Source organism: Phodopus roborovskii, unplaced genomic scaffold (assembly GCF_943737965.1).
Source record: "Phodopus roborovskii unplaced genomic scaffold, PHOROB, whole genome shotgun sequence".
NCBI lineage: Eukaryota > Metazoa > Chordata > Mammalia > Rodentia > Cricetidae > Phodopus > Phodopus roborovskii.
The window spans coordinates 31,390,768-31,418,179 of record NW_026125295.1 but is presented as its reverse complement, the minus strand read 5'-3'; the positions used below and the strand labels follow the sequence as shown (position 1 = coordinate 31,418,179).

Genomic DNA, 27,412 nt, shown 5'->3' with positions numbered 1-27,412 from the left:
CCAAACATTTATGTTTATATCCCATAAACTAGTGATGCCCTCAGACTTATGCATAGAAACCAACTGCAAAGGATAATATATAATGCAGAGACTCATAACTAATCAAAGGGACTATTAATTGCTTAGCCCTAAATGCATCAACTATTTTATTTATTCCAAAGCTCAGCAAGCTGCACAGAATTGGGGATAGAAAGACTGTCAGTTAGAAAATGGGGAAGAGTACCATGAAGTATGAACTTCTGGCTAAACATTCTTTGCACTCATAGTACACAGGAGCTAACTGCCTTTAACTGAAAGATTAGAGAGGGCCTAGCTTTCCCTGAGGAGCACTTGTGTTAATAAGTAAAAGAAGTCATGTTCTTCTGTGGTGTAACCACTAAAGTTTCCCAGAAAACAGCTTCCTGCTCATGCTCATACTAGTTGGGAAGAGCAGTGTCAGCAAGAGAGGGAAGGGTATGACAAGGTCATAATCAGGAGAGTTAATATGATTAATATCTTGTATACAGATATGAAATTGTAAAAACTTTAAAAAAATGACTGTAAATATCCCAAATTTAAAAAAAAAAAAAAAAAATGGTGGTGCAAGCACTATGGAGGCAGAAACAGTTCCAGAGCTACAGTGAGACCCGGTTACAAATAAACTCAGAAATCTGAAGGACTTCTAATTCAAATATCCTGCTTATCCTCTTTAAGAACTCTCAGGCAAAATCAGCCTGAAGATTTTAAATTTGTTTAGATTCCACAAAATATTTAAGCCATTTCACAAGTACCTCTCATAGTAAGTTGTCTACAGGGAAAGAGGCAAGATTTCTGCAAATTTGAAGCCAGCCTAGCCTACAATTTCAGTTTTAAGTAGGCCAAAGCTACATAAATGAAAAAGAACACATTCCTTAATTTTAAACTATCCCCTGGCTTTTAAATTTTGTAATTTTTAGACATTAAAATATAATTATATCATTTCCTCCTTCCCTACATTCCCCCAAGCAATTCCCCCGTGTACATACACTTCCTTGCTCTCTCTCAAGTTAATGGCCTTTAATTATCGTTGTTACTGGTGTTGTTACTGTGGTTACTGGTGGTGATGTGGTGTATGTATGAATACACTTTTGGTTTTCTCACCACCCTACCAACCTGGCCTCAATAATGGTAATCCTTGTCCTCAGGTATATTCAGACATAAGCCACGACACCTTCTTCAATCTTTTTGATTTGTAGAATTTAATAGATGTTTTATAATCGATTTTTAACATTTTAGAATTAAAAAACAAATTAGCTTCTCACTTAATATTTGGTTTTTAAATCAAATATTCCCACTGACAACAAAATCCAGCTACCAGAAAATTTTATCATCCTGGTGTGTTTACTGGTTGGATGGTTGAGACAAGATTTCTCAATGCAGCCTTGACAGTCCTGGAATCACTCTGTAGATCAGATAAGGGTGACCTCGAACTCAGAGATCCCCCTACCTCTACCTACCTCCAGAATGCTGGGAATAAAGGCGTGCACCACCACCACCCAGCTGAGTATTTTTTGACTGTTGTGAAGTGTGTGGATGTTTGGCCTATGTGTACACATGTTTGTATACCACATGCATGCCTCGTGCCACCAGAAGAGGGCATCAGATCCCCAGGAACTAGAGTTACAGATGGTTTTTGAGCTGCTCTGTGGGTGCTCAGAATTGAACCTGTGCTGCTAACAGCTGAGCCATTTCTTCAGCACTCTTGTGAATTTCGGGTAAAGGGAAAAATACGGTCCAGGTTTGGGAAAAACCTTTGGGAACCACATCATAAACCTTTCCACATTCACTTGAACTTAAAAGATGTATTCAAAGATAGATGTTTCTTTAAAACCATCTTAACAGATCCTGAATCTTATCCACTATCCTTGCTATAGTATTTTCTTAGGAAAAAAAAAAGTAAAAAGCACACTGCCTCTGCAGTACTTCAAAAACTGCCTAATACAGCACATAAAGAAAGCATTAAGGACAGAAACTATAAAGACTAATAAATTGGGGAAGGGCACAACTCACCAGTTTAACAGCCTCTTGTGCTGCTTCTTTTGTACAAAAAGTGACAAACGCATAACCTCTGTTCAGACCAGTAAGTGGATCCATCATTAAACGAAGATCCCATATAGGTCCAGCTTTCTCAAATAATGGAACAAGCTCATCCTCAAATAGATCTCTGGGAATCTTCCCCACAAATATCTGTAAATTAATATAAATTCACAATCATGGAGAATTCTTTAGGGAATTAGATATCTTGTTACTTTTAGTAAAACAGTACAAGTTTTTAAGTTTGTTTATTACCTCAGTGCCAACAGAAGGCTGCTGACCTGAATAAACGGAATCTGGAGGTGGTCCCCCATACTTCCTCTGTCCGGTAGTCACATCAAGTGTATAGCCTGTTCTTTCCAAGAGTGCCTTGAAAAAGTCCAAATATTATTAATGCTTCATTCACATGTTCACACACATAGTTAGTAATCAATAGTAATTAACTAATGGTCAATCCAATTCCAATCTGTTCAATTATCTTAGCCAAATTCCTCCATACAGATGTTCATGGTCTATATTTATTTGAATATTCCCTTTTATGTATACTTATCAAAATTTCCACATATTGAAGATATTAGTTTTTAGTGTTCAATTAATTACTGAGTAATAAAACTAAAATCAACCAATCAACAACTTTATATCCACTCTGCTAATAAAAACTCATTAATTCCCAATTTGATTACTTCCCAACTCTAGATTTACCCAGTACCCCACTCCTAGACACACAATGCCATTTACTAGCATTTTGTCACCTTTGAGGTACCACTCTACTCCTAAAACCAAGCCTATAACTTGTAAGTATATCAAAACATTATCTTGTGAAGTACTGTATGCCACACAGTATGGCTCATTCATTTAAAAAAAAAAATAAATCAGACAAAATGACTTTGAAAATTGTATTAAAACTACAACAATGTAATTTCTAGATTTACTTCCCTCAACCGTTAAAACACAAATTAGCACTTTCTCTTCTTCATCCCTCTTTCTAGACATAAAAACTCCTTTTCTCCATTTTCTCAACTATAAAACAATTTTCTAAGTAACAAAACTACTGTGTTACTAGCTGACAGTTCAAAACTTATCAAAATGTTGTTAAATGACAAGAGACTAAGTCACCTCGGTGCCCCAAAATTTCATCATTTCTACTCAAATAGCATTATTCATGAAATTGAGACTATAGCTCAATGGTAGAATGTTTGCTTAACATCTATCCGACCCCCCCAAAAAAAAAACTTATTTATGAAAATATGTCAATTTAAAGCATTCATGAACTTTTTAAAACAACTTAAGTAGCTTTTTCATTACACTCAAATTTTACACCTTAAAGGTTTTAAGGCTATGAATATCAATTAAACCAAATAGGTCACCTTTCCTTTTCCTTATAAAATCCCTGTGCTACAAAAACAAAAGGTTTTTTAAAGGCAATATTTATAGCCAGGCATCAGTGGCACACTATTTAGTCCCAGCAATTGGGAGGCAGAGGCAGGCAGAACTCTATATGAGTTCTAGGATAGCCTGGTCTACAAAGTTAGTTCCAGGACAGGCTCCAAAGCCACAGAGAAACCCTGTCTCAAAAAAAAAAAAAAAAAAAAAAAAAATATATATATATATATATATCCCAAGTAACACTGTCAATAAAGAGAAAAAGTGAAAAACTACTTTATCTACCTCCTCCATCAAACATCCTTATCAAAACTTTCTCGGTCCCATTAAAAAGTTCATTCAACCCACCTCCTATCAGACTTTCAGAAAATAAATTCCCCACCACACTGGTATAATTCCAATGAGAACAACTAAAGTCCATTTTTTTAATGGAAATCTAAATTATAGGTCAAACTGAATCCATTCATAGCTAGACATGTGAAGACTCATGGTTTCTGGTAACAACATTAACTTCAAATTCCAATCATGTCCATGATCTAGGCTTCCCTTTCCAATAGGGGTAAAATACTACACGTTTGTGCCCTTCTTAGGAAATGATTTTCTTAAATCATAACCTTTACCTCAAGAACAGTAAACAATATTTAAAACTCACCAACTTAAAAACTAACATAGCCTAGCAGTGTTGGTGCACACTTTTACTCTCAGCAGAGGCAGGCAGATCTCTGTTGAGTTCAATGCCAGCCGTATACAAAGCAAGTTCCAAGACTAATATATACAAACCTAGGTAAACAAGGCAATTTAATCTCCTTTATGACTCTAAAACCAAACAGCCAGCAAAAAAAAAAAAAAAACTTTCACTCCCAACCCAATGTCTTTGCTTGCTTTATCACAATGAACAGTGTTGCTGTCAAAAGTTGTTTAGAAATATAGCCCAATTTGAAAGGCATTATTAAAATTCCAAATTCACCAGGGCTTAAACCTCCTAAGAAAATCAACCATTTGCCCCCTTAATAGTAACCTGTTAAGGAAAAATTTAGACTTAACCATTCATTGATCCATCTTTTTTCTTTTTATTAATTTAGAAGTGACAGCACAGGTTGGAACATTTGTGGTCAGTCAAGATAAAATGAACTGTCAGTTACTTTTCAAAATCTAGTCATTAGCTGGGCATTGGTGTACCCAGGAAGCAGATGGATGGATCTCTGTGAATTCAATGCCAGCCTGGTCTACAGAGCTAGTTCTATGACAGAGAAACCCTGTCACACACACACACACAAAAAAAAAAATCTAGTCATTAAAAGACAATAACCTTAGAAATATACTCATGTCACAGCAGAAATATTTACCAAAGCTACAAAATAACCAAAAAACAAAACAATACAGCCAAGAGGTGGTGACACACACATCTTTAAATCCCAGCAACTTGGGGAGGCAGAGGCATGCAGATCTCTGTTAGAGGCCAGTGTGGTCTAAAGAGCCTCCAAAGATGCAGAGAAACCTTGTCTATAAAACAAACTCACTCTCTCTCTCTCTCTCTCACACACACACACACACACACACACACACACACACAGTGTTAAAGCTACAGAAAGTTCTCAAAGACATACCTTAATCTTTGACTCATCTGGTCCTTTACTGGAGTCTGCTACTTTGGTCCCTTGTTTCTCTCTCTGCCTGTAAGTCTTCATGACTCCACATAAAAAGGCACTTTTGTTCTGTAAAGAAATTTTCCGTTCATATTAAGGTTACTATTATGTCTGTGTCTAATTAAATTTAAATGAGCAGATGAAAAGTACTCATTTTTTTTCTTTCTACACTGAAATTAAATTAACATTACCTGCACATGAGAGAGATCACTGTCTTTAAACTGTTGAAGTACTGCCAATGCGCCGTCTTCATTGAACTCTTTTAAAGCTTCGATAGCTCTTTCATCTAAATCGCTATGTGCAACTAGCCCTGGAAAGAGAAAATGTAGTTAGTTATCACCTTTTAAATTTTCCAAGTTATTTCTTCAGAAAGTCCTGTATTGGCCAATACAGGTGCATACACGTGTGACGATTCTACTCCCCTTGTCTACATAATGAAGAATATAAATATACTTCAGACTTCTGAACTAAGTCCTCTCAACCACACAGAAAGGAGTCAACATATTTTACATCCCATTTTGTGCCAGAGTAATCCTGAACACTACAATATTTCTGCAATAAGTGTATAGACCTACAAATCCTGTCAACCAACAAAACACCAAGAATAACAACTGCAAGTCTACTCAATGTCAAGTGCCACTACAAAAAGGAACCACCACACCAAGAGAAACGAGAGCTAGCATAATAAAGTAACCAAGTTATTAACAAGAACCCTGCTTTAAAAATACCCCCAAAAGTCACATGGGCTGCTCTCAACATTTAGCAGCTGTTGCTACTATCATATACTTATCCATCAGGCCAGACAGCCTTTCCCTAGGGAGGTCTTTCCCCCAATTCATCCCTCCCTCTACACTTTAAACTCTAGATCAAACCAACTATCAGAACAAGGCAAAGCTCCTGTTCCCACATTTATTGGAAACCACAAAAAGTTGCTATTTTAGCTCAAAGCCAGAAATCCAATAGAAAAATTTCATAATGTAATTTTGCAAGTGTTAGTTCTTACCTGCAACGTAAATTTCATCTAGTTTTTCAGCAACTTTCTGTGGTAAACCAGCATCAAGCAATGTCTGAAAATGTTCTGAATGGATAACTGCAGAAGTAGTATCCATGGGCTCTTCAGTACCATTTCCATTAACATGTTCTGTAGCCATGTTTCCAGAGATCTGTTCAAACGCAATAAGCAAAATTAAACTAGGATCTTCAAAAAGAATAGAGGACAATGACAGTCCCAATCTTTACTTTCTACCAGTAACTACATACAACCAGCCAGCCTGCGCCTCCCTCGAAAGAAACCTTAAAGTCACCATCGCCTGACAAGCCAGATTTGGAGCCCGGGGTACAGAAGGACCAATTCACTACATTCTTTCCTGAGCACCACCCCTGACTTCACCTGCTAACACTCGCTAGGAAAAACCTTATTCCAAATGAAGCCCAATCAGCACAGGGACCGGCCGAGCCTGCCACAAGCAGCAGTTCCAAAACGGAGAAGAAGGTGTGTGTGAAGAAAGCAACGCTGGGCTTGTCTCTCTCCAAGGTAAACCAGAAAGTGCGCTTTTCCCGCCTGCCGCTTATAGATCAGTAACAACAGCCAGCGAAGAACAAAGCGCTCACACAAGCCACCTTCCCACCACCCAATTCCTCCACCCTTCACCCCCACACCCCAAAGCCCGCCCCCGACTCCGCACCCGGAGCGGCAGCCTCACCACTGCGGCCGCCAGGAGCCCATTAGAAACACGTGCTCTGCGCCTTCAAATGTCCTACAACTTCCTTCAACGGAAACCCACCGAGCACCGGGCCAAGGCGGTCGTCACCGCCTCCCAACATCAACCCGCAGTCGCGGTCCGAGCCCCCCGAACGGTGCAGCCGCACAATCTCGCCCCTCAACACCGAGGCCGCGGCGGCGCCAGGCCACGGGCTCTCCCCGCCCCCCAGCGCCGCCGTCTCCGCCTTGACACATGGCTCTCCGCCCCGGGCGCTCCCCAGTCGCCCGCGACCCCCGGCCTCCCGCACCCCTCGGTGCAGTGGCTGCGGCGCCGAGGCCGACAGCCCGCGTCGGGAGGGCGTTCCGCCGCCAGGCGCACGCCCGCGGGAGCCGAGCACCGCCCAAGCCCGCCGGCCGGCCGCGGGACAGCACCCGCGCCTCTCCGCCCACTCCCGCGCCGCCGGCCACGACAGCACCAAGTCCGCCCGCCGCTCGCCGCTCGCGGTCCGCGCGGGCCACGGGGCTGCCGAGGCGCCTCCTCCCGGAGCGCCGCAGACAAAGCCCAGCCGCGGCAGCACATGGAGAGGAGGAAGTGGCGGCGCGGCCGCGGCCTACTCCCTGGCAGCCCCGGCCAACGTGCTCCTCTCCCCCTTGGAATCCATTTTCCAGAAAAGCCGGTTTCTCCCCGCGCCGCCCTCCCCCAAGCTCCCTCCACAATGTCACGGAGCTCCCCTCCCAGAGCCGGGTGCCGGCGGTCGTTACCTCCCCGCGGGGCTGCGGCCGAGGAATCCTGTCCGACCGGGTCGGGTGGCGGGGAACGCGTGCTCGCTGCTCCCTGTGTCCGGCGCGAGTGGAGCTGTTGTAAAATGGCGGCCGAAGCTCACGCCGCTGGCAGCAAACCCGATCCAGTTCCACTCGCCTCCGAGCGCGCTCCCAGTGCGCGCGCGCGCCCCCGCGTGACCCCCCTTCCCTCCCCTCGCTGGCGCGTCCGCTTCTCTCTCACTCACTCCCTCAGCCCCTGCCCTCCTCCAGCTCCTCCTTCTCCCCCTGCCACCTCCGCCGGCCGCCGGCCGCCCTGCCCTCTCGGCCTTCCTCCTTCCCTTCCCTGCACCTCCTCCCCCAGCGCCCCACTCCCGTCCGCGGCCGCTCAGACACGAGTGGCCGCCCTTCTGCTCCTCGCTGGCGCTCCGGCTCACGCCCTCCCTCGCTAGCTCTCTCGGCCCGTCCCCAGTCCCTGCCGAGTCGCTCTTTCTCTCTCCCGCGCTGACGTGACGACGCAGCCGACGCCTCGGGACGCGCGCCCGCGGGCCCCGCCTCCCGCCCCGCCCCTAGCTCCTTGCGGGTTGGGGGGGAGCCGAGACCCCGCCCTTCCGCCGCGGCGGCGGTGAGGGGCCAAGTGAATGAGAGGCCCGCCCTCTGTGCGGACACTCCCTCGCGCTCCGCGGGCGGGGCGGCCTGCCCGGCGTGTCCCACTCGTTCTTTGTCAGGAGACAAGCACGTCCCCACCCCGCCCTCCCCGCCCCCACCGCCCCACCGCCGGCCCGGGCTCCGAGGGCTCCCGGCACTAGTCGCCGGCTCTGCCGGGGCCGCCGCCGCCGCCGCCGCACCGCGCCCTGGGCGCTCGGGAAGCTGCAGGCGCACGTGTCCCCCGGGGCGGGGCGAGGCGAGGCAGACAATGGGACCGCGGGGGAGGGGGAGCCGCACGGGGATGGCGGGGCTCGGGGCGACCCGGTGGCGGGGCTCGAGTTCGGGAGTCACCCCGGGGAGCCCCGGCTTCCGCCGCTGGACAATGGGGCATCCCGCGGCCCGGCGCGCGCCGTCCTCCGCTCCCACGAATCCCCTGGGCGGAGGGAGGGGCGCCGCACCGCGCGGCGGGTTAGCGAGGAAATCCCAGTGCCTCCCGCCCGGGGATGACACGGAGGCCAGATTTGGAAGCTTAACCGGCCCGGTGGTGTTGGGTTGTGCAATATTCCGTTTCTGTCCCTGGCCTTTTAAGCAGTTGAGTGCTCCTCCTGGCACACTTTGAACAACTTGAAGCAGCACAAAGCTTCGTGATTAGGACAACTGTGAGGAAAATGTCCGTGTTTCTTTTCAAACATCTTGGCAACTAAATGTTATGCGAAGTGACATTTCCTTTGTAACCGTTTACTAGGTACAAGAAAGACAAGACAAAGGCGCTTGTATCTCAGACGATATGGATACTAATTTTATCCAGACCAACTGTAATGAAAATAGCATTATCCTTTTGACAAAGAAATAATAATAATAATAAAAGCTTTTTTTAGAAAGCTACTGGTTCCCCCCACAAATGAGCTTTATGCTATGATAGCTAAGGCAGTAATCCAAAGAGTAGACACTCTTCAAAGTGCTTAGGCACATAAAATGGTGCTTTGACAGGTGGACCAAATAGGAAACATTTCTGAAGTTCTGGATATCCACTGCCTAAATATCTTACTATCAAACATAGGATTTCATTAATTCAACGAGATTTTAGTTCATATCTCAAAGGTCTGCATAATGGATTCAATGACAAACAACCAAAATGTTAATAGAGGTAATTTTTAAAGTAATGGATTAAACAAGGTGGACAAAGTTTGAAATTGAAAGTTTTATTTAACAATTCCTGAATACAAGACCTTGTTTAAAAAGAGCCAATCCCTAGGCAATGTCAAGAACTCTCAGAACGAGAGACCTCTCCATCTGACCTAAATTCCTTTCGTGTCTTAGACCTTTTTTCCCTTGCACTTTTGTAAAGGTTTAATTATCTGTATGTGTGTGGCAGCATGTGAGTACATACTTATGAGTGCAGGTGTTCACAGAGGCATTGGATCCCTCTGGAGCTAGAGTGACAAGCAGTCATGAGCTTCTGGACTTGGGTGCTAGGAACCAAACCTCAGTCCTCTAGAGAGCAGCAGTAAGCACCCTTAACTGCTGAGCCATCTATCTCTCCAGCCCCCATACTTTTAAGGCTCTCTGATACAATGAAGTTTCAAAAGGAATTGAATGCCAGATCCTTCCTTTAACAGTTTCCATTATCCCAGCAGGAGAAGACTAAATAGCAAGTTCAAGACCAGCCTGGCACTTTGAGGTGCTGTCTGAAAACAAAACAACAACATCCCCCAGAGTTACCATTGATAGGATGGATAGTCATCCATTAGCACCCAGCAGCATGACTTGGAAAAGGAGTCATGTAGGGCACCAGATTCTCCTGCTGAAATCAGTTCATAAAATTCTATCAGTTATGTCCTCTCCCAAGACTCACTATCTGTCTTGGAACTGCAAAGCCACCACCCTCTACCATGTATACTAAAAATGGATCATTCTGGCTCATCTACTCTTGAAATTCTGATCCACTGAAGGCTAGCCTACGTCTGCTTGTTTGTGTGCATTCTCATCCTCCTGCCCATGCCCTTACTTAAAAGATCCTATGAAAAGTTTGTAGTTCAGTGGTCAACCCTGCTTCATCTCCAACATCTTCCCCCACCTCCCAATGGAAAAATTACACTTAGGAGAAAATCCCTCACAGTCTCATGTAGCTCAGCTGGCCCAAGATGATCTTGAATTTCTCATGCTCCTACCTCCACCTCGAGAGTTGGGACTGGCTTCACGTAAACTAGACAAGCACTCTGTCACCTGAGCTACATCCCATGCTCAAGAGCTCAAATCCTTAAGTCAACAAGGCTGTCCCCCATTTTAGCCAACTGCAGCTGGCTTTTCCTTGATTCTGACATTTGTATTAAGGTAGCTCAAACTAAGGACTTATTCAGAGAAGTGGCTGTTGTCCTGAGCAAGACTGAATGAAAAACATATAGCTATGCTCTCTACTTCCCCCTTCTTGTTTCTTCTGTCTCTCTCTCTCTCTCTCTCTCTCTCTCTCTCTCTCTCTCTCTCTCTCTCTGTCTCTCTGCCTCTCTCTCTCTCTGTCTCTCTGCCTCTCTCTCTCCCTCTCTCCCTCTCTCTGCCTCTCTCTCTGCCTCTCTCTCTCTCTGCCTCTCTCTGTCTGTCTCTCTCCCCTAAAGGAAAGGGTAGAATTCATTATTTTCTCAGAGTGCTCTCAAACTCCTAGGCTCAAGCTACCCTTGTGCCTCTATCTCCCAAGTAGTAGCAGGAACTTCGAGCAAATAACCACCATACCCAGCTCATATGACATCTTTCAAATGAAAGGTGAAACAAATGAAACAATAATGTAATTGTCCTCCTGGCACTCAAACATTCTGGTTCCAGACTTGATCTAGAAGTTTTATTATTATTAAGATATGGGGAAATCCCAATAAGCTAAAAGCTGAACAGGGCCAGGCTATGGTGATGCTGGCCTTTAATCCTAGCACTCCAGAGGCAGAGGCAGGTGGATCTCTATGAGTTGAGGTCAGTCTGTTCTACAAAGTGAATTCCAGGACAGCCAAGGCTATTTCACAGAAAAACCACGTCTCAAAAAAGAAAAAAAGAAAAAAAAAAAGCCTGTGGTAGCACTCAGATCCACCTGCCTCTGCCTCCTTAGAGCTGGGATTAAAGGCATGCTCTACCATCACCTGGCTACCTTTCCCATTATATGGACCCTTACTCCCACAAAAAAATAACAGCAGTAAGTAAACCCAGTATAGCTGTACACCCCTGTAATCATAGCCCTGTAGAGATTGAGACAAGAGGATCAAAAGTTCAAAGTCAGGGCTGTTGAGATGCCCAAGCAAATAAATTCCGTCCTCAGAATCTATATATGAAACAAGTACCAACTCCCCAAAATTATCCTCTAGCCTCAACCTGTGCACCAATCCACATACATCCACAGGTGTAAGCACACAAAGAAAAAGAGAGAGAGAGGAAGGAAGGAAAAGGTTTTAAAGTCCAAGGCTAGGGCCGGCAAGGTGCTTTAGTAGGAAAAGCACTTGTCTCAAAAGCCTGCTGATTGGAAGATGGAGAGATGGCTCAGTAAGAGCATTGGCTGCTTTTCACGAGAACCAGGTTCATTTCCCAGCACTCCAGTGGCAGTTAACAACTGTCTGTAATCTCCAGTTCCAGGGGACCCAATACTCTCTTCTGGCCTCCACAGGCACTGCAGTGGTATAAGGACATTCTTGAAGGCAGAAGATTTATATAAAAATAAATATTTTTTTAAATGCCAATATGACTTGTTTAAGAGTACTTATTGCTCCTTCAGAAGACCTGGGTTTGGTTCCAGAGGATCTGATACCCAATTCTGTCTGCTTCAGGCACCAGGCATAAAAATGGTGCACGTGCACTTTTGCAGGCAAAAGCACTCACGCCCTTAAGAAAATAATTAAAAAAAAAAAAAACACCAAAGGGCCAGACAGCTGTCAGTGAATTGCTTGCTGTGCAAATATGATGATCTGAGTTCACACCTCAGCACACACGTGAAAAGTCAGGCACAGTAGCACACTTCTGTTATGTCAACACTAGGGAGGCAGTGTCAGAAGGGGCTCAAACCCAGCCAGTCTAACTTAACCAGTTCTGAGTGAAAACCCCTGTTTCAAAACCAAGATGGACAGTCCTGGAAAACAATGCCTGTAGCCTCCACGTCCACGCATGCACACACACACATACCACCCACACAAAGGCTGATGATCTCTGATTTTGGATCTAGCGCCCAGCTTGTATGAGGTGAAATCAACACTCACATTCATTGTCCATGACACATCCTTTTTTTTTTTTTTTTTTTTATTTTGTTTTTCCAGACAAAATCTCTCTAAGTAGCCGTGGATGGCCTGGAACTCACTAGATGTTTCAGAAATACAAAAACTAGAGACTAAAGAGCTGACTTAATAGTGAAGATCACTTGTGGTTCTTACAGGGACTTGAGTTCAGATTCCAGTACACAGGTTTACCAGCTCTCAGCCCCATCTGTAATTCCAACTTCAAGTTATCAGACACCCTTTTCGGGCCTCCATGGGCAGCCACAGGTACATATATATAAAGACACAGATGTGAGGGCAGGAGGGAGAGGGAACTGAGATTGGTAGTAAAACAAGACTGTTTTAGAATAAAATAATAATAATAAAGACATAATGCATACATACCCTGACTCATAAATAAATAAAAATAAGTTGAAAAACAAAATTTCATTGTTCATTTCCTTCATTATTCTTTCCAGCCATGTGACTTTTGAAAAAGTGAGTGAGGGGGGAAAAACTGTTGAACTGGTAAATAATTAAAGGCAGGCACACAGGCAGGATTGTCTGGGTTCTTGTTTAAAATTCTTCCATAGACTCAAAGTCACTTAAAAAAAAATCAAGGTGGGGAGTGCTGACGCAGGTCTTCAATCTCAGGACTCAGGAGGCAGAGGAATGTGAATGTCTGAATTTGAAGTCAGCCTGGTCTACAGAGCAAGTTCTGGGACAAAAAAAAAAGAAAAAGAAAAAGAAAATGGGTGATGGTGGCACATGCTTTTAATCCCAGAACTTGGGAGAGAAACCCTGTCTCAAAAAACAAAACACACACACACACACACACAACTAAAACACTTTTTTTTTAATTATCTGCAATGATCATATAATAGATTTTCAGGAGAGGAGGGAATCCTCCAATTTATATAAAGGGGAAAATCCACAACACAAAGTCCTTTAGACAGAACTATGAGAACTTGTCTCAGAAGAAAAAAAGAAAGAACCCAATTGAAATAGGTGAACAGCCTAGCAGTGGTGGCACATGCCTTTAGCCCCAGCAGAGGCAGGCGGATCTCCGAGTTCAAGGCCAGCATGGTCTACAGAGAGAAAGTTCCATGACAAACTACATAGAGAAACCCCATCTCAAAACAAACAAAAAGGTGAACTATCTGAACAGATATCTAATGAAGAAATATATGCAGAAAACAAGTACATGAAAAGTTGTTTGGTTTGAATAAGAAAGGTGCCCCCTAGTCCAAAGCATTTGGATACCTGATCCCCAATTTATGGTTGGTTAGGGAGACTTAGGAGGTGTGGAGGAAGTATGTCACTGAAGACAGGCTTTAAGATTTTAAAAATTTGCCGGGCAGCCAGCACACATCTTTATTCCCAGCACTGGGCAGGCAAGAGGCAGGCTGATCTTTTGATCCCAGCACTAGGGAGGCAGAGGCAGAAGATCTCTATGAGTTCATGGTCTACAGAGCAAGTTCCAGCACAGTCTCCAAAGCTACACAAAGTAATCTGTCTTTAAAAAACCAAACAAAGAAACAAACAAAAACACTAGGTAGAAAGCTGGGTAAGGTGACTGGTACTTGTAATTCCAGCAATGGGAAGGCTGGGGCCAGCCTGGGTTACATACTGAGTGACATTCCAGCCTAGGCCACAATGTGAGAGCCTGTCTCAAACAAACAAATGCTAAAGCAACAGGAAGACATAGAGAAATTCCAAGAGCATACTACTTAATGAAAAAAGCTAATTTGGAAAGGCTCTATACTGTGTGGCTTCTAATTATGTGATGTTCTGTAACTAGAGACGGGATGGAGAGATGGTTTGTTCAGCAGTTAAGAACACTTGTTGTTCTTACAAAGGACTCACGTTCTATTCCTAGCATCCACCCACTTGGTAGCTCATGGCCATCTGTAACTCCAGTTCCAGGGCATCTAATGCCCTCTTCTGTAATGTGATAAATAAAAGACCCAGAGATTGATATCGGGGTTCAAGCTTCAAGTTGAAGATCAGAAAAGCAAAGCAGCCAGCCTTTAGTTCTTACCTCTACCTCAGACTGAAATCCCAGACTGCATTGCTTTCCTCTGTGTGGTTGGAGAATTCCGAGACTTCAATGTCTTCCTATCCTCAATGTGAATGCCAACTCTGAGACCTGTTCCTGCCTTAAGTACCCCTTATGAGTCCTGGCATTAAAGGCCCAAGTGCCAAAATCATCTTTGTGTGAGCAGTTTCTATTTAGGACTTGATATACTTCTTGTACCTTATTTTGGCCTTGAATTAACATGGATCCATCTACCTCTACCTCCCAAGTGGTGGGATTAAAGATGTGTACCACCACAGCCTGGCTTCTTTAGCTTGTGGCTGACTTTGCCTTGTGAATCCTCAGGCAAGATTTAATAAACCATAAATAATATATCAATTACACTCTTTTGGCCTCTTCGGGCACTAGTCACATGCATGGTGCACATATGTATATGCAAACACATAAAATTACGTGTGTGTGTGTGTGTGTGTGTGTGTGTGTGTGTGTGTGTGTGTGTGTGTTTTAATTTAAAAGTGACTAGAAACTCAACATGGGAGAAGGAGAAACAAAATCTAAATATACCAGCAGTTTTAAGGTTCTATGCTAACTTTTTTTATGTCAGCTTGCCACAAGCTAAAGTCATCTCAGAGGTGGGAACCCCAACTGAGAAATTCCCTCCAAATGATCTGACTCCAGGCAAGCGTGGAGGACATTTTCTTAATTAGTGATTGATGAGCAAGGGGCCATTCCATTGTGAGTAGTGCCATCCTTAAGCTGATGGTCCAAAGCACTAACCAAACAATGAGGAGCAAGCCAGTAAGCAGCACTCCTCCCTGACCTCTACATCAGCTCCTACCTTCATGTTCCTGCACTGCTAAAAGTTCCTGCCCTGGGGGCTGGAAAGATGACTCAGCAGTTAAGGGCACTGAATGGTTTCCCAAAAGACCCAGGTTCAAATCCCAGCACCCAAAAAAGAGGTAACAACTGTCTGTAAAGCCAAGATCTGACACTCTCACACAGACTTACCAGCAAGCAAAACACCAATGCACATAAAAGCAAATAAACTTTAAAAAGAGAGAGAGAAAAAAAGAGGTTTATTTTAAATATATAAATAAAAGAGTTCCTGCTCTGGCTGTGTTTGGTGGTGAAGTAAGTCCTTTCCTCCTGGGGTTGTCTTAGGTCTAGATGTTTCATTACAGCAATAGTAACCCTAAAACAAGTGGTAAAATTGTACTGTGCAGGCAGATGTCATTATATTCTTACCTAAACATATAGGGATGTAACACAACCAGAGTGAGCTCTAATGTGAACTATAGACTTTAATAAAATGTACCAGCATTGGTTTGCCAATTGTAACAAATTTGCCAATTAATATACTATGTTAATAATAGGAGAAAGGATTGGTGAGATGGTAAGTGGAAACTGCACACTGACGTTTTCTGTAAAGTTAAAAGTACTCTTGTTCTAGTTTGTTTCTCCGTTGCTGTGATAAGACATCATGACCCAAAACAACTGGGTGGGGGAGGAAATGGTTTATTTGGCTTACAAATAAGAGCCCATCACTAGGAAACCAAGACAGGGACTCAGGGCAGGAAGTGAAGCAGAGAGCATGGGGAATGCTGCTTACTGACTTGCTCCCCACGGCTTGCTCTCTTCTACAATCCAGGCCCTCCTGTCCAGGGTTGGGACCACCTGTCGTAGTCTGCGCCTTCCCACAGCAATTATCCATCAAGAGAATGCCCCCACAGACATGCTGACAGGCCACTCTGATGGAGGCAATTCCTTAACTGTCACCTCTTCCCAAGTGACTCTCATTTGTGTCACACTGACAAAAATTAGCCAACATAGATCTAAAAGGGAAGTCTATTAAAAATTTAAAGGTGGCACCTTTATCGTGAAGAAAAAAGTTAGAACTCTATTTTGATTATATATATTTTTATTTTTAATAATCTAAATTAGAGCTGGGTGTCGGTGGTGCACGCCTTTAATCCCAGCACTTGGGAGGCAGAGGCAGGCAGATCTCTGAGTTCAAGGCCAGCCTGGTCTACAGAGCAAATTCCAGGACCACCTCCAAAACTACACAGAGAAACCCTGTCTCAAAAAAAAAAAAATCTAAATTAAAGTTATCTGTGTATATGTGGTGCACACACACCACTGGATACATGTGAGGGTTATATGACAATGTGGAGAGTCAGTTCTCTCCTTCTGTTGAGAGGACCCTGGAGATACAACTTAGATCATCAAGTCTGATGGCCAATGCCTTTGCCCACTGAGCCATCTGACCAACTAGCATGCCTATAGCTTTTTATCTCTATATACAAGATTCATAGCCCAGTCTAATTTTAGCTCCTTGGTTCTAATTTTGGTAATGGAAAGGTAGATTTAAGTTATAAGAAGCCTGGGTGTGGTAGCACATACCTTTGATCCCACCACTTAAGAGACAGAGACAGAGGTAAGCATATCTCTGTGAGTTTGAAGGCAACCTGGTCTACAAAGCAAGGTACAGGACAGCCAGAGGGGTTACACAAAGAAACCTTATTTTGAAAAAAAAAAAAAAACAACAACAAAATATATATATATATAAAAAGAAATAACCACACAAAGAACAGAGTTATGCAAACATAACTCTCCTCAAAATTGGTTTATCAATGCATTCCCAACTCTATGACTGGAGTTCAGTATATGTGCAGCCTTCAGTTGTCCTGATTTTGAAGATGATTTATTACAGGAAGAAAGAAAGCATAGTAGTGTTTCTTTAACTGAACATGCCCATGACAGAATATCTCAAAACCCTCTTCAAATGTGATTTTACTCAAATACCACCTGTACACACACACACACACACACACACACACACACACACACACACACAGGAAGCCACTATAGCTGTCATATTGTTATTATAGCACCCTTAACCTGCACACATGCTCCATGTCTTACCTTAACCTGCACACATGCTCCATATCTTACCTAATTACGAATAAGGAATGACCAAATGGAAATTATGGGTTGCTTTAGCTTTCCCTTTCTTTTTATGTCATTATTTCTAGTATAATGGCAGACCATTAAGGTCTGTAGTCATAGATAGTTCTTAAAATGCCATTGCTCTTTTTTCTGTCTTCAGAGAAAGTTCTGAGCCCTCAGTAGAAAGCCAGGCATTTCTGTGTTGATTCAGATTAAGGACACTTACCTTGTACTCATTTGGAGCTTCACAGGACTCCGATATGTGGTGAGTCCACTAGGATCCTGTGCTTTCGAGGTGCCACGGCCACTCTATTAAAATGGAGTGGGCAAATGACAAGCACACATATTGTGTATGTCTCCCCTGCTCTCACACATATCCTATTATAGAAGCAGAGTTTCTTTGTTGTTTGTTTATTGGAGACCTGCTCTCATACAGCCCTGGATGGTTTTGAATTCACTCTGTAGCTAAGGATAATCATCTTCCTGCCTCCTCCTGCTCAAGTAGAGCAATTACAGGTATGCACAGCTACACTGGGCTCAAAGTATGAGTTTAAGAGACAATACAGTGATTACAATAGTGCATACCCGTAAGTTCAACACTCAAGAGGCTAAGATAAGTTTAAAAGTTGAAAGCCTTCTTTATTATATGAGGAGTTCAAGACTAGCATGAACTAAATGGAAACATTGTCTCAAAAAGAAATTGCCAAGAAATGCTAGATTAATTGGGAACAGGAAAAAAAGCTGGTACAGAACATTAAGTAACACTATCAGTGTTGTAGAAGATGGATCTTGAAAAGAATCTGAGAAAGAGCAGGTGTATTAAAAACAACAATGGATGATGTTAGAAACATCAAAGGAAAGAAAATCAAGAAGGAAGACGTGGTCAACAAGGTTGGCTTATTTAGGGTTTCTAGTGCTGTGCTGAAACGCCACATCCAAAAGCAACTCCAGGAGGAAAGGGATTGTTTCTCCTACATATCCTGAGTAACGGTCCATTGAGGAAAGCCAAAGCAGGAACTTAAACCAGGCAGGAACCTGGAGACAGAGACCATGCAGAGACCATGAAGGAGTGCTTGAAGGAACACTGGCCCATTTGAGCACCTGACTCTGACAGGCCTTGCCCTTCCCCTTCTCTCTGCGTTGCTAAAAACCTTTAGATTACATCCCTAAGGTGAGCCATCAAGGTCTATTCTCTTATTTGGACACCTTCTTCTCCTTCTTCTGTTTTTGTTTTTTTCAAGACAGATTGTGTGTAATAGCCCTAGGTGTTCTGGAACTCACTGTGTAGACCAGACTGGCCTCAAACTCACAGAGATCCACCTGCCTCCTGAGTGCTGGGATTAAATGTATGTGCCACCACCATCCTGCTATTGGACACTTTCTTATGCCAGATTCATTCCTGAGGATAAATACCAAAGTCTAGCAATCAAAAGACCCCTTTGCTTCACCTAATTAACATGTCCAATCAAAATACACCACCACATTCTAGCCCATTCTATCATTGGCCTTCCCTGATCCTCTTCTTAAAAACACTCGTGTGGTAGTTTAATGCAACTGGCCCCACAAGTGCATAGGGAATGGCACTATTAGGAGATGTGGCCTTGTTGAAGTAGGTATGGCCTTGTTGCAGTAAGAATGCCACTGTGAGGGTGGGCTCTGAGGTCTCCTATGCTCAAGAAGTTAAGTTCACTTCCTGCTGCCTGCAGATCAAGATGTAGGACTCTCAGCTCCTCCAGCACCATGTCTGCCTGAATGCAGCCATGTCCTGCCATATTAATGAACTAAACCTCTGAACTGTAAGCCACCTGTATTAGTTAGGGTGTTTTATTGCTGTAAAGAGGCATCATAACCACAGCAACTCCTATAAAGGAAAAACATTTCATTGGGATGACTTGTTTACAGTTTCAGAGGTTCAGTCCCTTATCGTCATGACAGAGCATAGCAGCAAGCAGGCAGACAGTAGCTGAGAGTCCTACTCCACATCTTTTGGGTAACAGAAAGTCAACTAAGACACTGGGTGGCATCCTGAGCATAGGAAACACCAAAGCCACTTCCTCCAGCAAGGCCATACCCCCTCCAACAAAGCCACACCTCCTAATAGCACCACTCTCTGTGAGATTATGGGGGCCAATTACATTCAAACTACCGCACCACTCCAATTAAACGTTTCCTTTATAAGAGTTGCCATGGTTGGGGCTGGAGAGATGGCTTAGAGGTTAAGAGCACTGGCTATTCTTCCAGAGGACCTGTGTTCAATTCCCAGCACTCACATGCCAGCTCACAATTTTCTGTAACTACAGTTCTGGCTCCCTCATAAGGCCATACCTGCAGGCAAAACGCCAATGCACATAAAATAATAACAAATATATTATTTTTAGAAAGGTTGTGGTGGTCTCCTCACAGCTATGTAAATCCTAACTATAAACAATAAACAACTTGCAAGGTCATTTGCTGCTGTTTTTTTTCTGCCTGAGTCAGAAAGCAGCCACTTTAACTTTTCTTCCCCACTTATTAAAGGCTCTGTCTGTGAAAACTGATGTTTGGGCGTGGTTTATGCCTAATCTTGGGCCTGGGAATGAGGCCCCACTATGCAAGGGTCTTCTTCAGTGCTGCTTACTGTCTTCCTCATCATGATTTGCTCAGGCTGCTTTATTATAGAACCCAGGACCACCAGCCCAGGAGAGGCACACCCACAATGGGCTTGGCCCTTGCCCATCCGTCTGTCTCTAATTAAGAAGATGCCTACAGCCAGATCTTACAGAGATATTTTCTCAATGCTTCCTCATCTCAGATAACTCTAACCTGTGGCAAGTTGACATAAAACTAGTCAGCACAGGTGATGTTTCTGAAAGATCAAGCAAGAAGAGAAGTTAAGATTCCACTGGGTTTGAGAACAATGAGGTTATCTATTCAGAGCAGCAAGAGTGAGTGGAGTGGGGCAAATAGGTAGACTTGAGAATGCAGTGGACTGAAAGCAGAAGATGAGCATACAAAGACAAGTGTAGACAACTCTTTCAAGAAATGTAGCATGTGGGCCAGAGAGGTGGCTCAGCAATTAAGAGCACTTCCTGATCTTGCAGAGGACCCAAGTTTGTTTCCCAGCACCCTTGTGGTGGCTCACAACCAACCATAACATCAATTCCAGAGGATCCAACAATCCCTTCTTCTGTCCTCTGCAGATACCAGGTACACGCATGATGTTATCATGTAACAGTTTCCACCAAGATTGAAATAGTCAGTCCTCCTTAAACAGGAAGGCAAACAATTAAAAATAGCTTCAGGGAGTTTCTGAAATTGGTCATATTTACTTGGCCTCTCCTTGCTAGACAGAGTACACAATAAAAGCTGAGAGTCCCTCTCAGAAGAGGAGTCAAGCTGCCAAGAAGAGTTGCTGACAAGCTGGGCTGCAAAGTAGATTCTCAGACCAGATCTGCTGTAAGGATTCAGGCATTACGCTGGCCTGCCCCTGTCACCTGGCAGAATGCACTCAGGCATTACCCTGGTCAGCCCAGGGTTCCATGGCTGTTAGGTGCATCACTACATAGTCTGCACCCAGGTGCAAAGGATCCTTTAAAAAGAAAATCCCCATGCCCACTTCCACTCCCCCCACCCCTTCCTCTGAAGCAGCAGACAGGACTTTTCCTGTCTCTTTCCCTTCCTCTCTTTCTCTCTCCCTCTTTCTGCCCCCCCTTGTATTTTCCCCTCCCCTCTCCTTTCCCTTTTTAATAAAACTTCTCACTTAAGTTCTGCCTGCCTGACATGTTTGTCCCTCGCCTGCCATAGAATCTTCCAAGGTCCTCCACAGCATTTATTCTTAACATCAGCTGCCTGGAAGATGTTTTCTAGTGGCTAGAAGACGTTTAAGCCAGTCACCTGTTTTGGTTTTCTTTTTACAAAACAGGGTTTCTCTGTGTAGCTTTGGAGCCTCTCCTAGCACTTGCTCTGTAGACCAGGGTGGCCTCGAACTCATGGAGGTCTGCCTGTATCTGCCTCCCAAGTGCTGGGATTAAAGGTGTGTGCCACCAGCAAGCCAGTCACTTTGAAAGGATGCTCTCCAGCAGTTGAGCTGCCTGCAGGCTGCGCATTATGTTTCAGGTTTTCCAGCTCTGATGGGTCTTGGTGATGTAGCTGTCTTTGAGTAACCCCAATAAAGGCCATTAGTTCACCAAATTCGACTTTGGCAGCATCCATACTTTGATCTGTCATGGAGTGAGGAGAGTAGATGTATGTGTTGTATCTCCCCAGGAAAAGTTTTTGTCACACCACAGATGTACATACAAGCATACAGACAAGACACTAGTACACATTAACTTAAATAAATCCTTTAAAGATGTAATGGGGGGGCGGGGAGAGAAAGAGTCAGTGGTTAAGAGCATCTGCTATTTTTTTCCAGAGGACCCAAGTTTGGTTGCTGTCACTCAAGTCTGGCAATTTGCCATCTACTGGAACTCCAACTCCTTGAAATCTGACACTCTCTGGCATGAGTGGGTACACATCAATACACAGGTGTGAATTTTAAGGAGTGTAGCTATAAAAACAATGAATGAGGAATTACCTGCGAACTAGAATGAAATCCAAATCATGGACCATTTCAATACTCATATAAGGTACTACTTAAAGTTGAGAGGAGCTGGAAGAGAGGGAGATATTGAAGACAGAAGAGGAAGAAGGGATTGTCTGTCATCTGTGGAATATTCAGGTTTGCAGAAATGAGTGATGCCCCACAACAAAGACAGGGACCTTTGCTTGTTCCCTTTTTTTATCTAAAACAGGGAATTCTTTTCATAGGAATACCACATTAAAAAGTACCTTAAACTGAATGACTAAAAATAACATAAATGTACTGTCTCATAGTTTTGAAGGCAAGATGTGGAGAGTCGAGATTGGTAGATTCCTGCTTCATTTGCAAACTTCTTTGACTCTTCTTTGTTCCTGAAAGTATCTGGGCAATCTTTGGCATTCCTTAGCTTGCGGCTACATAACTCCAGACTCTCATTGTCACATGGTTTTCTTTGTTTTGAATAGCCCTCTGCCTATAGACATATGGTCATATTAGACTAGGAACTTGCATTACTGTAATATGACCTCACCTTGACTAATTTTACTTGGAGCATTCCTATTTCCAGATGAAGACACATCCTGTGACACTGGAAGTCAAGATTTGAACATCGTTTTGGAGGGAGGCATACTTCAGACCCTCATAATGTTCTACAGAGCACTGGGGGAAGAGTTTACTTTATATTAGAGGTAAGACACCATTCCATTTGGTATGCTTTGCATCTTTAATGCCCCCTAAACCTCATGCATCAAAGGCTTGGCTTCTCATATAATGGTGCTGTTGAGAGGTGCTCAGCAGTAGGGAGAGACATAGGTGGAGGAAATAGGTCATTGAGGTCACACACTTGGAGGATGAGTTGTGTCCCTCTCCTTTCTGTGAGCAGTTATCTATGCCCTATGCTGCCTTAAGGGCATAACCTTATCTCAGATCTCTGAAATAATAAAGCCAAATGAAACTTTCTGCCTTTTAAGCTGATCATTGTGGAAGGGATTTGAAATTTTTTTCCGGTTGTTGGCTAGGAAAATCTTGGACTACTGTAAGTGGAACTTGCTGGGTAATTTTGGTGTGAGCTCAAATGACCAGAGTGGCCAGGCAGTGGTGGTGCATGCCTTTAATCCCAGCACTCAAGAGGCAGAGACAGGTGGATCTCTGTGAGTTTGAGACCAGCCTGTTATACTGAGCGAGTTCCAAGTCAGCCTCAAAAGCTACAGAGAAACCCTGTCTTGAAAAATGAAGAAAAAATAAAAAAGAGAAAGAGAAGACCAGAGTGTTACAGACAGGAGCATCTTCCTAGGGTTTCAGATGAAACAAAGACTCTCCTGGAAATCACTGTGGTTGATGAATCACTTGTTGACACTCCCTTCATGCCCTAAGACTTTGTAAGAAGCTGAGCTGAAAGATGACAGGCTAATTAGACTGACAGAGGACATTTCAAGGTAGTCCACATTGGTTCTTTGGCCTGGATATTGCTGGATGCTTCTAGCAATGCTTAGAAAAATAATTGTGAAATGAAACCAGAGTAGATTAGAAAAACTTGTAGATCCAACAAGAATGGAATGCATTTAAAGTTGAAAACAAACTGGGCGTGGTGGTGCATTCCTTAAATCCCAGAGGCAGAGTCAGGCTGATATCTATTAGTTTGAGATCAGCCTGATCTACATAGAGAACACAAAACAGCAAGGGTTACTGTAGTGAGACATATTGAGACTCTTTAAAAGATAATAATAGGGTGATGGTGGCACACACCTTTAATCCCAGCACTCGGGAGCCAGAGGCATGGGGATCTCTGTGAGTTGGAGGCCAGCCTGGTCTACAAGAAGCTAGTTCCAGAACAGCCTCCAAAGCCGCAGAGAAATCCTGTCTCAAAAAAACAAAAAAGAAAAAAGAAAAACAAGATAATAATAAAGTGAAAAATAAGGAGAGTGTTGGGGTTAAAGCTATTGCTACCACTAATAGAAGCAAAACAATTTACATTGAGATATTTTTTGTTGTTCTTTTTCAAAACAGTGTTTCTTTGTGTGGCTTTGGAGCTGTTCCTGGAACTTTCTCTGTAGACCAGGCTGGCCTCAAACTCAGAGATCTGCCAACCTCTGCTTCCCAAGTGCTGGGATTAAAGGCATGTACCACCACTGCCCAGCCCTCCAAATTCCTTTTGATCAGTCTTTATCACAGCTATTGAAAGTAAAACACCATGTAGGCATTGATAGTGTGGTATTTTGCTCTGGTGGGTGCTGGCAGGAGTTGGCTAATGCCCAAGATGGCAGCAGTCTTCAGTCTTCGGTGTTACTCACATGATGTGGGTTTCCCAAATGTACAAAAAGCAAGCATTGTGAGCTATGAGGCTCCCATCCAGACTTCAAAGTAAGCACTGGGAAGCCATATAAGGTGTAGGAGTGGAATCACTGTGGGCATCCTCTGACAGGGTATGTGTGAAGCTAAGAGAGTAAAGTCAACAGTGCAACAAAGAATTCAGTAAACTAGAGATACCAGCTGCCCGGGAGATGTGCTGATGAAAGCTGCCAGTAGCCAGAAGATGGGTCCCAGAAAGAGACTTGTGGCTGCAGTGAGAAAGTCCACAGGGATGGAGATGCCCAAATGCTCCATGTTGGACCTGGAACCATGTTAATCAGCTTTGCCCTGCTGGGAAGTCTCTGGGGAGAGTTTGAACTTGTGCTTGTTTTGTTTGTTCTGGAACTAGCCCGGAAGACATGGCTGGCCTTGAACTCAGCAGAGATGGGTGTGCACTACTACTGCAAACTTCGTTTGATGTTTTGTTTGTTTTGCTTTGTTTTGAGAAAGGGTTTCTCTGTGTACCCTGACTATCTTGGAACTCACTATGTAAACCAGATTGGCCTTGAACTTAAAGATCTGACTGCCTCTGCCTCCTGAGTGCTAGGATTAAGGGTATGCACCACCACTGCCCAGCTGAATTTACAGTTTTGTACAGTAACAGAACTGTTGAACTATCAGAGGGAGAGAATTTCAAGTTTTATTGCGGATCAAATAGTTATATCCTGTTAGGTGCCATTATGAATTTGTTATCTTTATTTTGGAGCATTTTTGGATATATTTAAAGAAAATGTGTTTGTATATCAAAAGAAGAACTCATGATGGTTAATCTTTAATGTAAACTTGGAATGAAGAGTCAGAGGATATTTGTAAATTAAATTCTGGGTGAGGATAAGGACACGCCTTATTTTTAGAACTCAGGAGGCAGAGGCAGGCAGATCTCTGTGAGTTCCAGGACAGCCTGTTTTACATAGTGAGTTCCAGGAAAGTCAGGGACACACAGAGAAACTGTCTCAAAAAACAAACCACAATAATAATAATTCTGACTGAATCTTTGAGGGAATTTCCACAGATATTGGTATTTGAGACAAATTAACTGAGAGACTCAAATGCTGAATGTAGACGATTCCACCATGAGGGTAGTGTCCCAGGTGTAACAAAATCAAGAGAAATAGAAAACCTAACAGTGTAGTCTTTTCTCACCACCTGAGGGCCTAAGTAAGTCAGGAGTAGTTACAACAATGGCTTCATTCCTAGTACCAATTTTCTGGGTAGGTCGCTTTTTTGTCACTGTGACAAAGTCCTTGATCTGAGCGACAGAAAAGGAAGGAGGATTTATTTTGGCTTGTGCTTGTACAGAGTTCCTTCCTTGGTTATTTTTTTTTTTTTCATTGATTTTAGGCCCATGGTTGGTATGGAAGAACATCTTGGTGGGGACCATGTTGTAGAACAAAGCAACTCACCTAATCATAGAGAGAGGGAAGGGATACTTTCAAGTGAGACTTACCTAGCAAGATTCTTCTTCTTGTTCTTTTGTTCTACTCCTAGCTTCCTGGTCTATTAGATGGTGCTTCTAATTTGTGAAAAAGTCTAAGAAGTTCATGGCTTCTAGAAAGCAACTGAATGAAAAAAGCCACTGCTCAGGAGACAGGGTTCACCCTTGTCTGATAGCTGAATTGGTAACATTGTGCACATGATGCTGACTTTAGAGGCATGGAGAATTCGAGACAGAGACAGACAGGGCTACAGATTCTTCCTCTGTGGTTTCAGAAAGCCACTAAGGCCAGGCAGCATGTGGCAGGAGAGTCCCTGTGTGAAGGCCCTGAGGGAGCAGGAGACCCTGAGAGGCCATCTGTGAAGCTATAAAAGTAAAGCCTGAGTTTCAGTGGAGACCCCAAGATGTCGGAGATGCCAGGACCATGGTATATGTGCCAAGGAGAGGTGTATGCAGGGAGTAGAGCCAGGCTGAAAGAAAGGTGTATGTTGCAGCAGCAAAGCTGGAGATCAGAGCTATTTAAATCCTATGACACTGAATGGGAAACTGTATAGGATTTGGGTTTTGCCCTGATGAGTTTAGGTTTCACTTTGTTCCAGTTTTTTCCTCACTATGCAATCATTCCTCCTTCTTTTTTTTTTTCATTCCTCCCTTTTGAAATGGTAATGTATATTCTGTGACAAAATGTGTTGGAAGTATGTAATTTACTTGTTGATATTACATGGGTTACAGTTAAGAGACTGCCTAGAGCCAGGCCACGGTGGTGTTTGCCTTTAATCCCAGGAGGCAGAGGGTTCAAAGCCAGCCTAGTCTATGGTGTGAGTTCCAGGACAGCCAAGGCAACACAGGGAAACCTTGTGTTGTTGAAACAAACAAAAAAAGATTGCCTTGAGTCTCAGAAGAGAATTTAGACTTTTAAACAATGTTGAGACTGCGGAGGACTATGGATATCAGAAGTTGGACTAATGCAGGTTGCATTATGATAAATCATGGGACTATGGGGGTCAAGAAGTGGAATGTAGCCACACATAGTGCCTCACACCTTTAATCCCAGCACTGGGGAGGCCGAGGCAGGTGGATCTCTGTGAATTCGAGGCCAGCCTGATCTACAAAGAAAGTTCTAGGACAGCCAGGGCTACACAGAGAAACCCCATGTGGGGATGGGGTTGGGGGTGGAATGCTGTGATGTTTTAAATGAGAATCCCCCCCCCCCCATTGAACTCAGGTATTTGAATGCTGGCAGTACTGTTTAGGGAAGTTTAGGAGTTATGACCTTGTTCAAGGAAGCATGTCACTGTGGGTAGGATTTGAGAGTTTGTACTCTCCATTTCAAGCTTAAGGTAAAAGATATGCGCTCTCTGCACATCTTTTGTTCCTGCCACCATACCTGCTGCTGCTCGCTGCCATACCTCCCTTTGGTGATGGCCTGTTACCCTTTAAAACCATAAGCCCAAATAAACTCACTCTTCTAAAGGTGTCTTGGTAAATTCGTATTTCTATTACAGCAACAGAAAAGTAACTAATACACAAGTAAAATATTAACTATTTGGAGAATCCATTGACCATGATAATTAGTAGTCATCATTCATAATCAAGTTCAAAGTAACTTAAAGTTTCAACATTAAGGTATTGGCCAAATAGTTACTGATAATTCATTAAAATTAATTTAAAATATT

At 43.5% G+C, this 27,412-nt stretch overlaps 1 protein-coding gene across 5 annotated transcripts in view; it reads right to left on the bottom strand.

Annotated features, from left to right (window-relative positions):
* The window catches only part of Syncrip (synaptotagmin binding cytoplasmic RNA interacting protein), a 36,902-nt gene extending 19,265 nt beyond the window's left edge, over positions 1-17,637 (bottom strand). For 2 of the 5 annotated variants that reach the window (XM_051207447.1, XM_051207455.1), the window contains exons 1-6: positions 7,546-7,713; positions 6,085-6,244; positions 5,273-5,391; positions 5,043-5,150; positions 2,308-2,421; positions 2,029-2,205 (exon numbers count right to left, since the gene is read on the bottom strand). In XM_051207447.1, the coding sequence (XP_051063404.1) occupies positions 2,029-2,205; positions 2,308-2,421; positions 5,043-5,150; positions 5,273-5,391; positions 6,085-6,232 (666 nt within the window). In that variant the 5' untranslated portion in view covers positions 6,233-6,244; positions 7,546-7,713. Of the gene's footprint in view, positions 1-2,028; positions 2,206-2,307; positions 2,422-5,042; positions 5,151-5,272; positions 5,392-6,084; positions 6,245-7,545; positions 7,744-17,620 lie in introns of those variants that run through there. The other 3 variants (XM_051207442.1, XM_051207470.1, XM_051207462.1) reach the window with 3 other exon arrangements.
* Between the last annotated feature and the right edge of the window lie 9,775 nt (positions 17,638-27,412).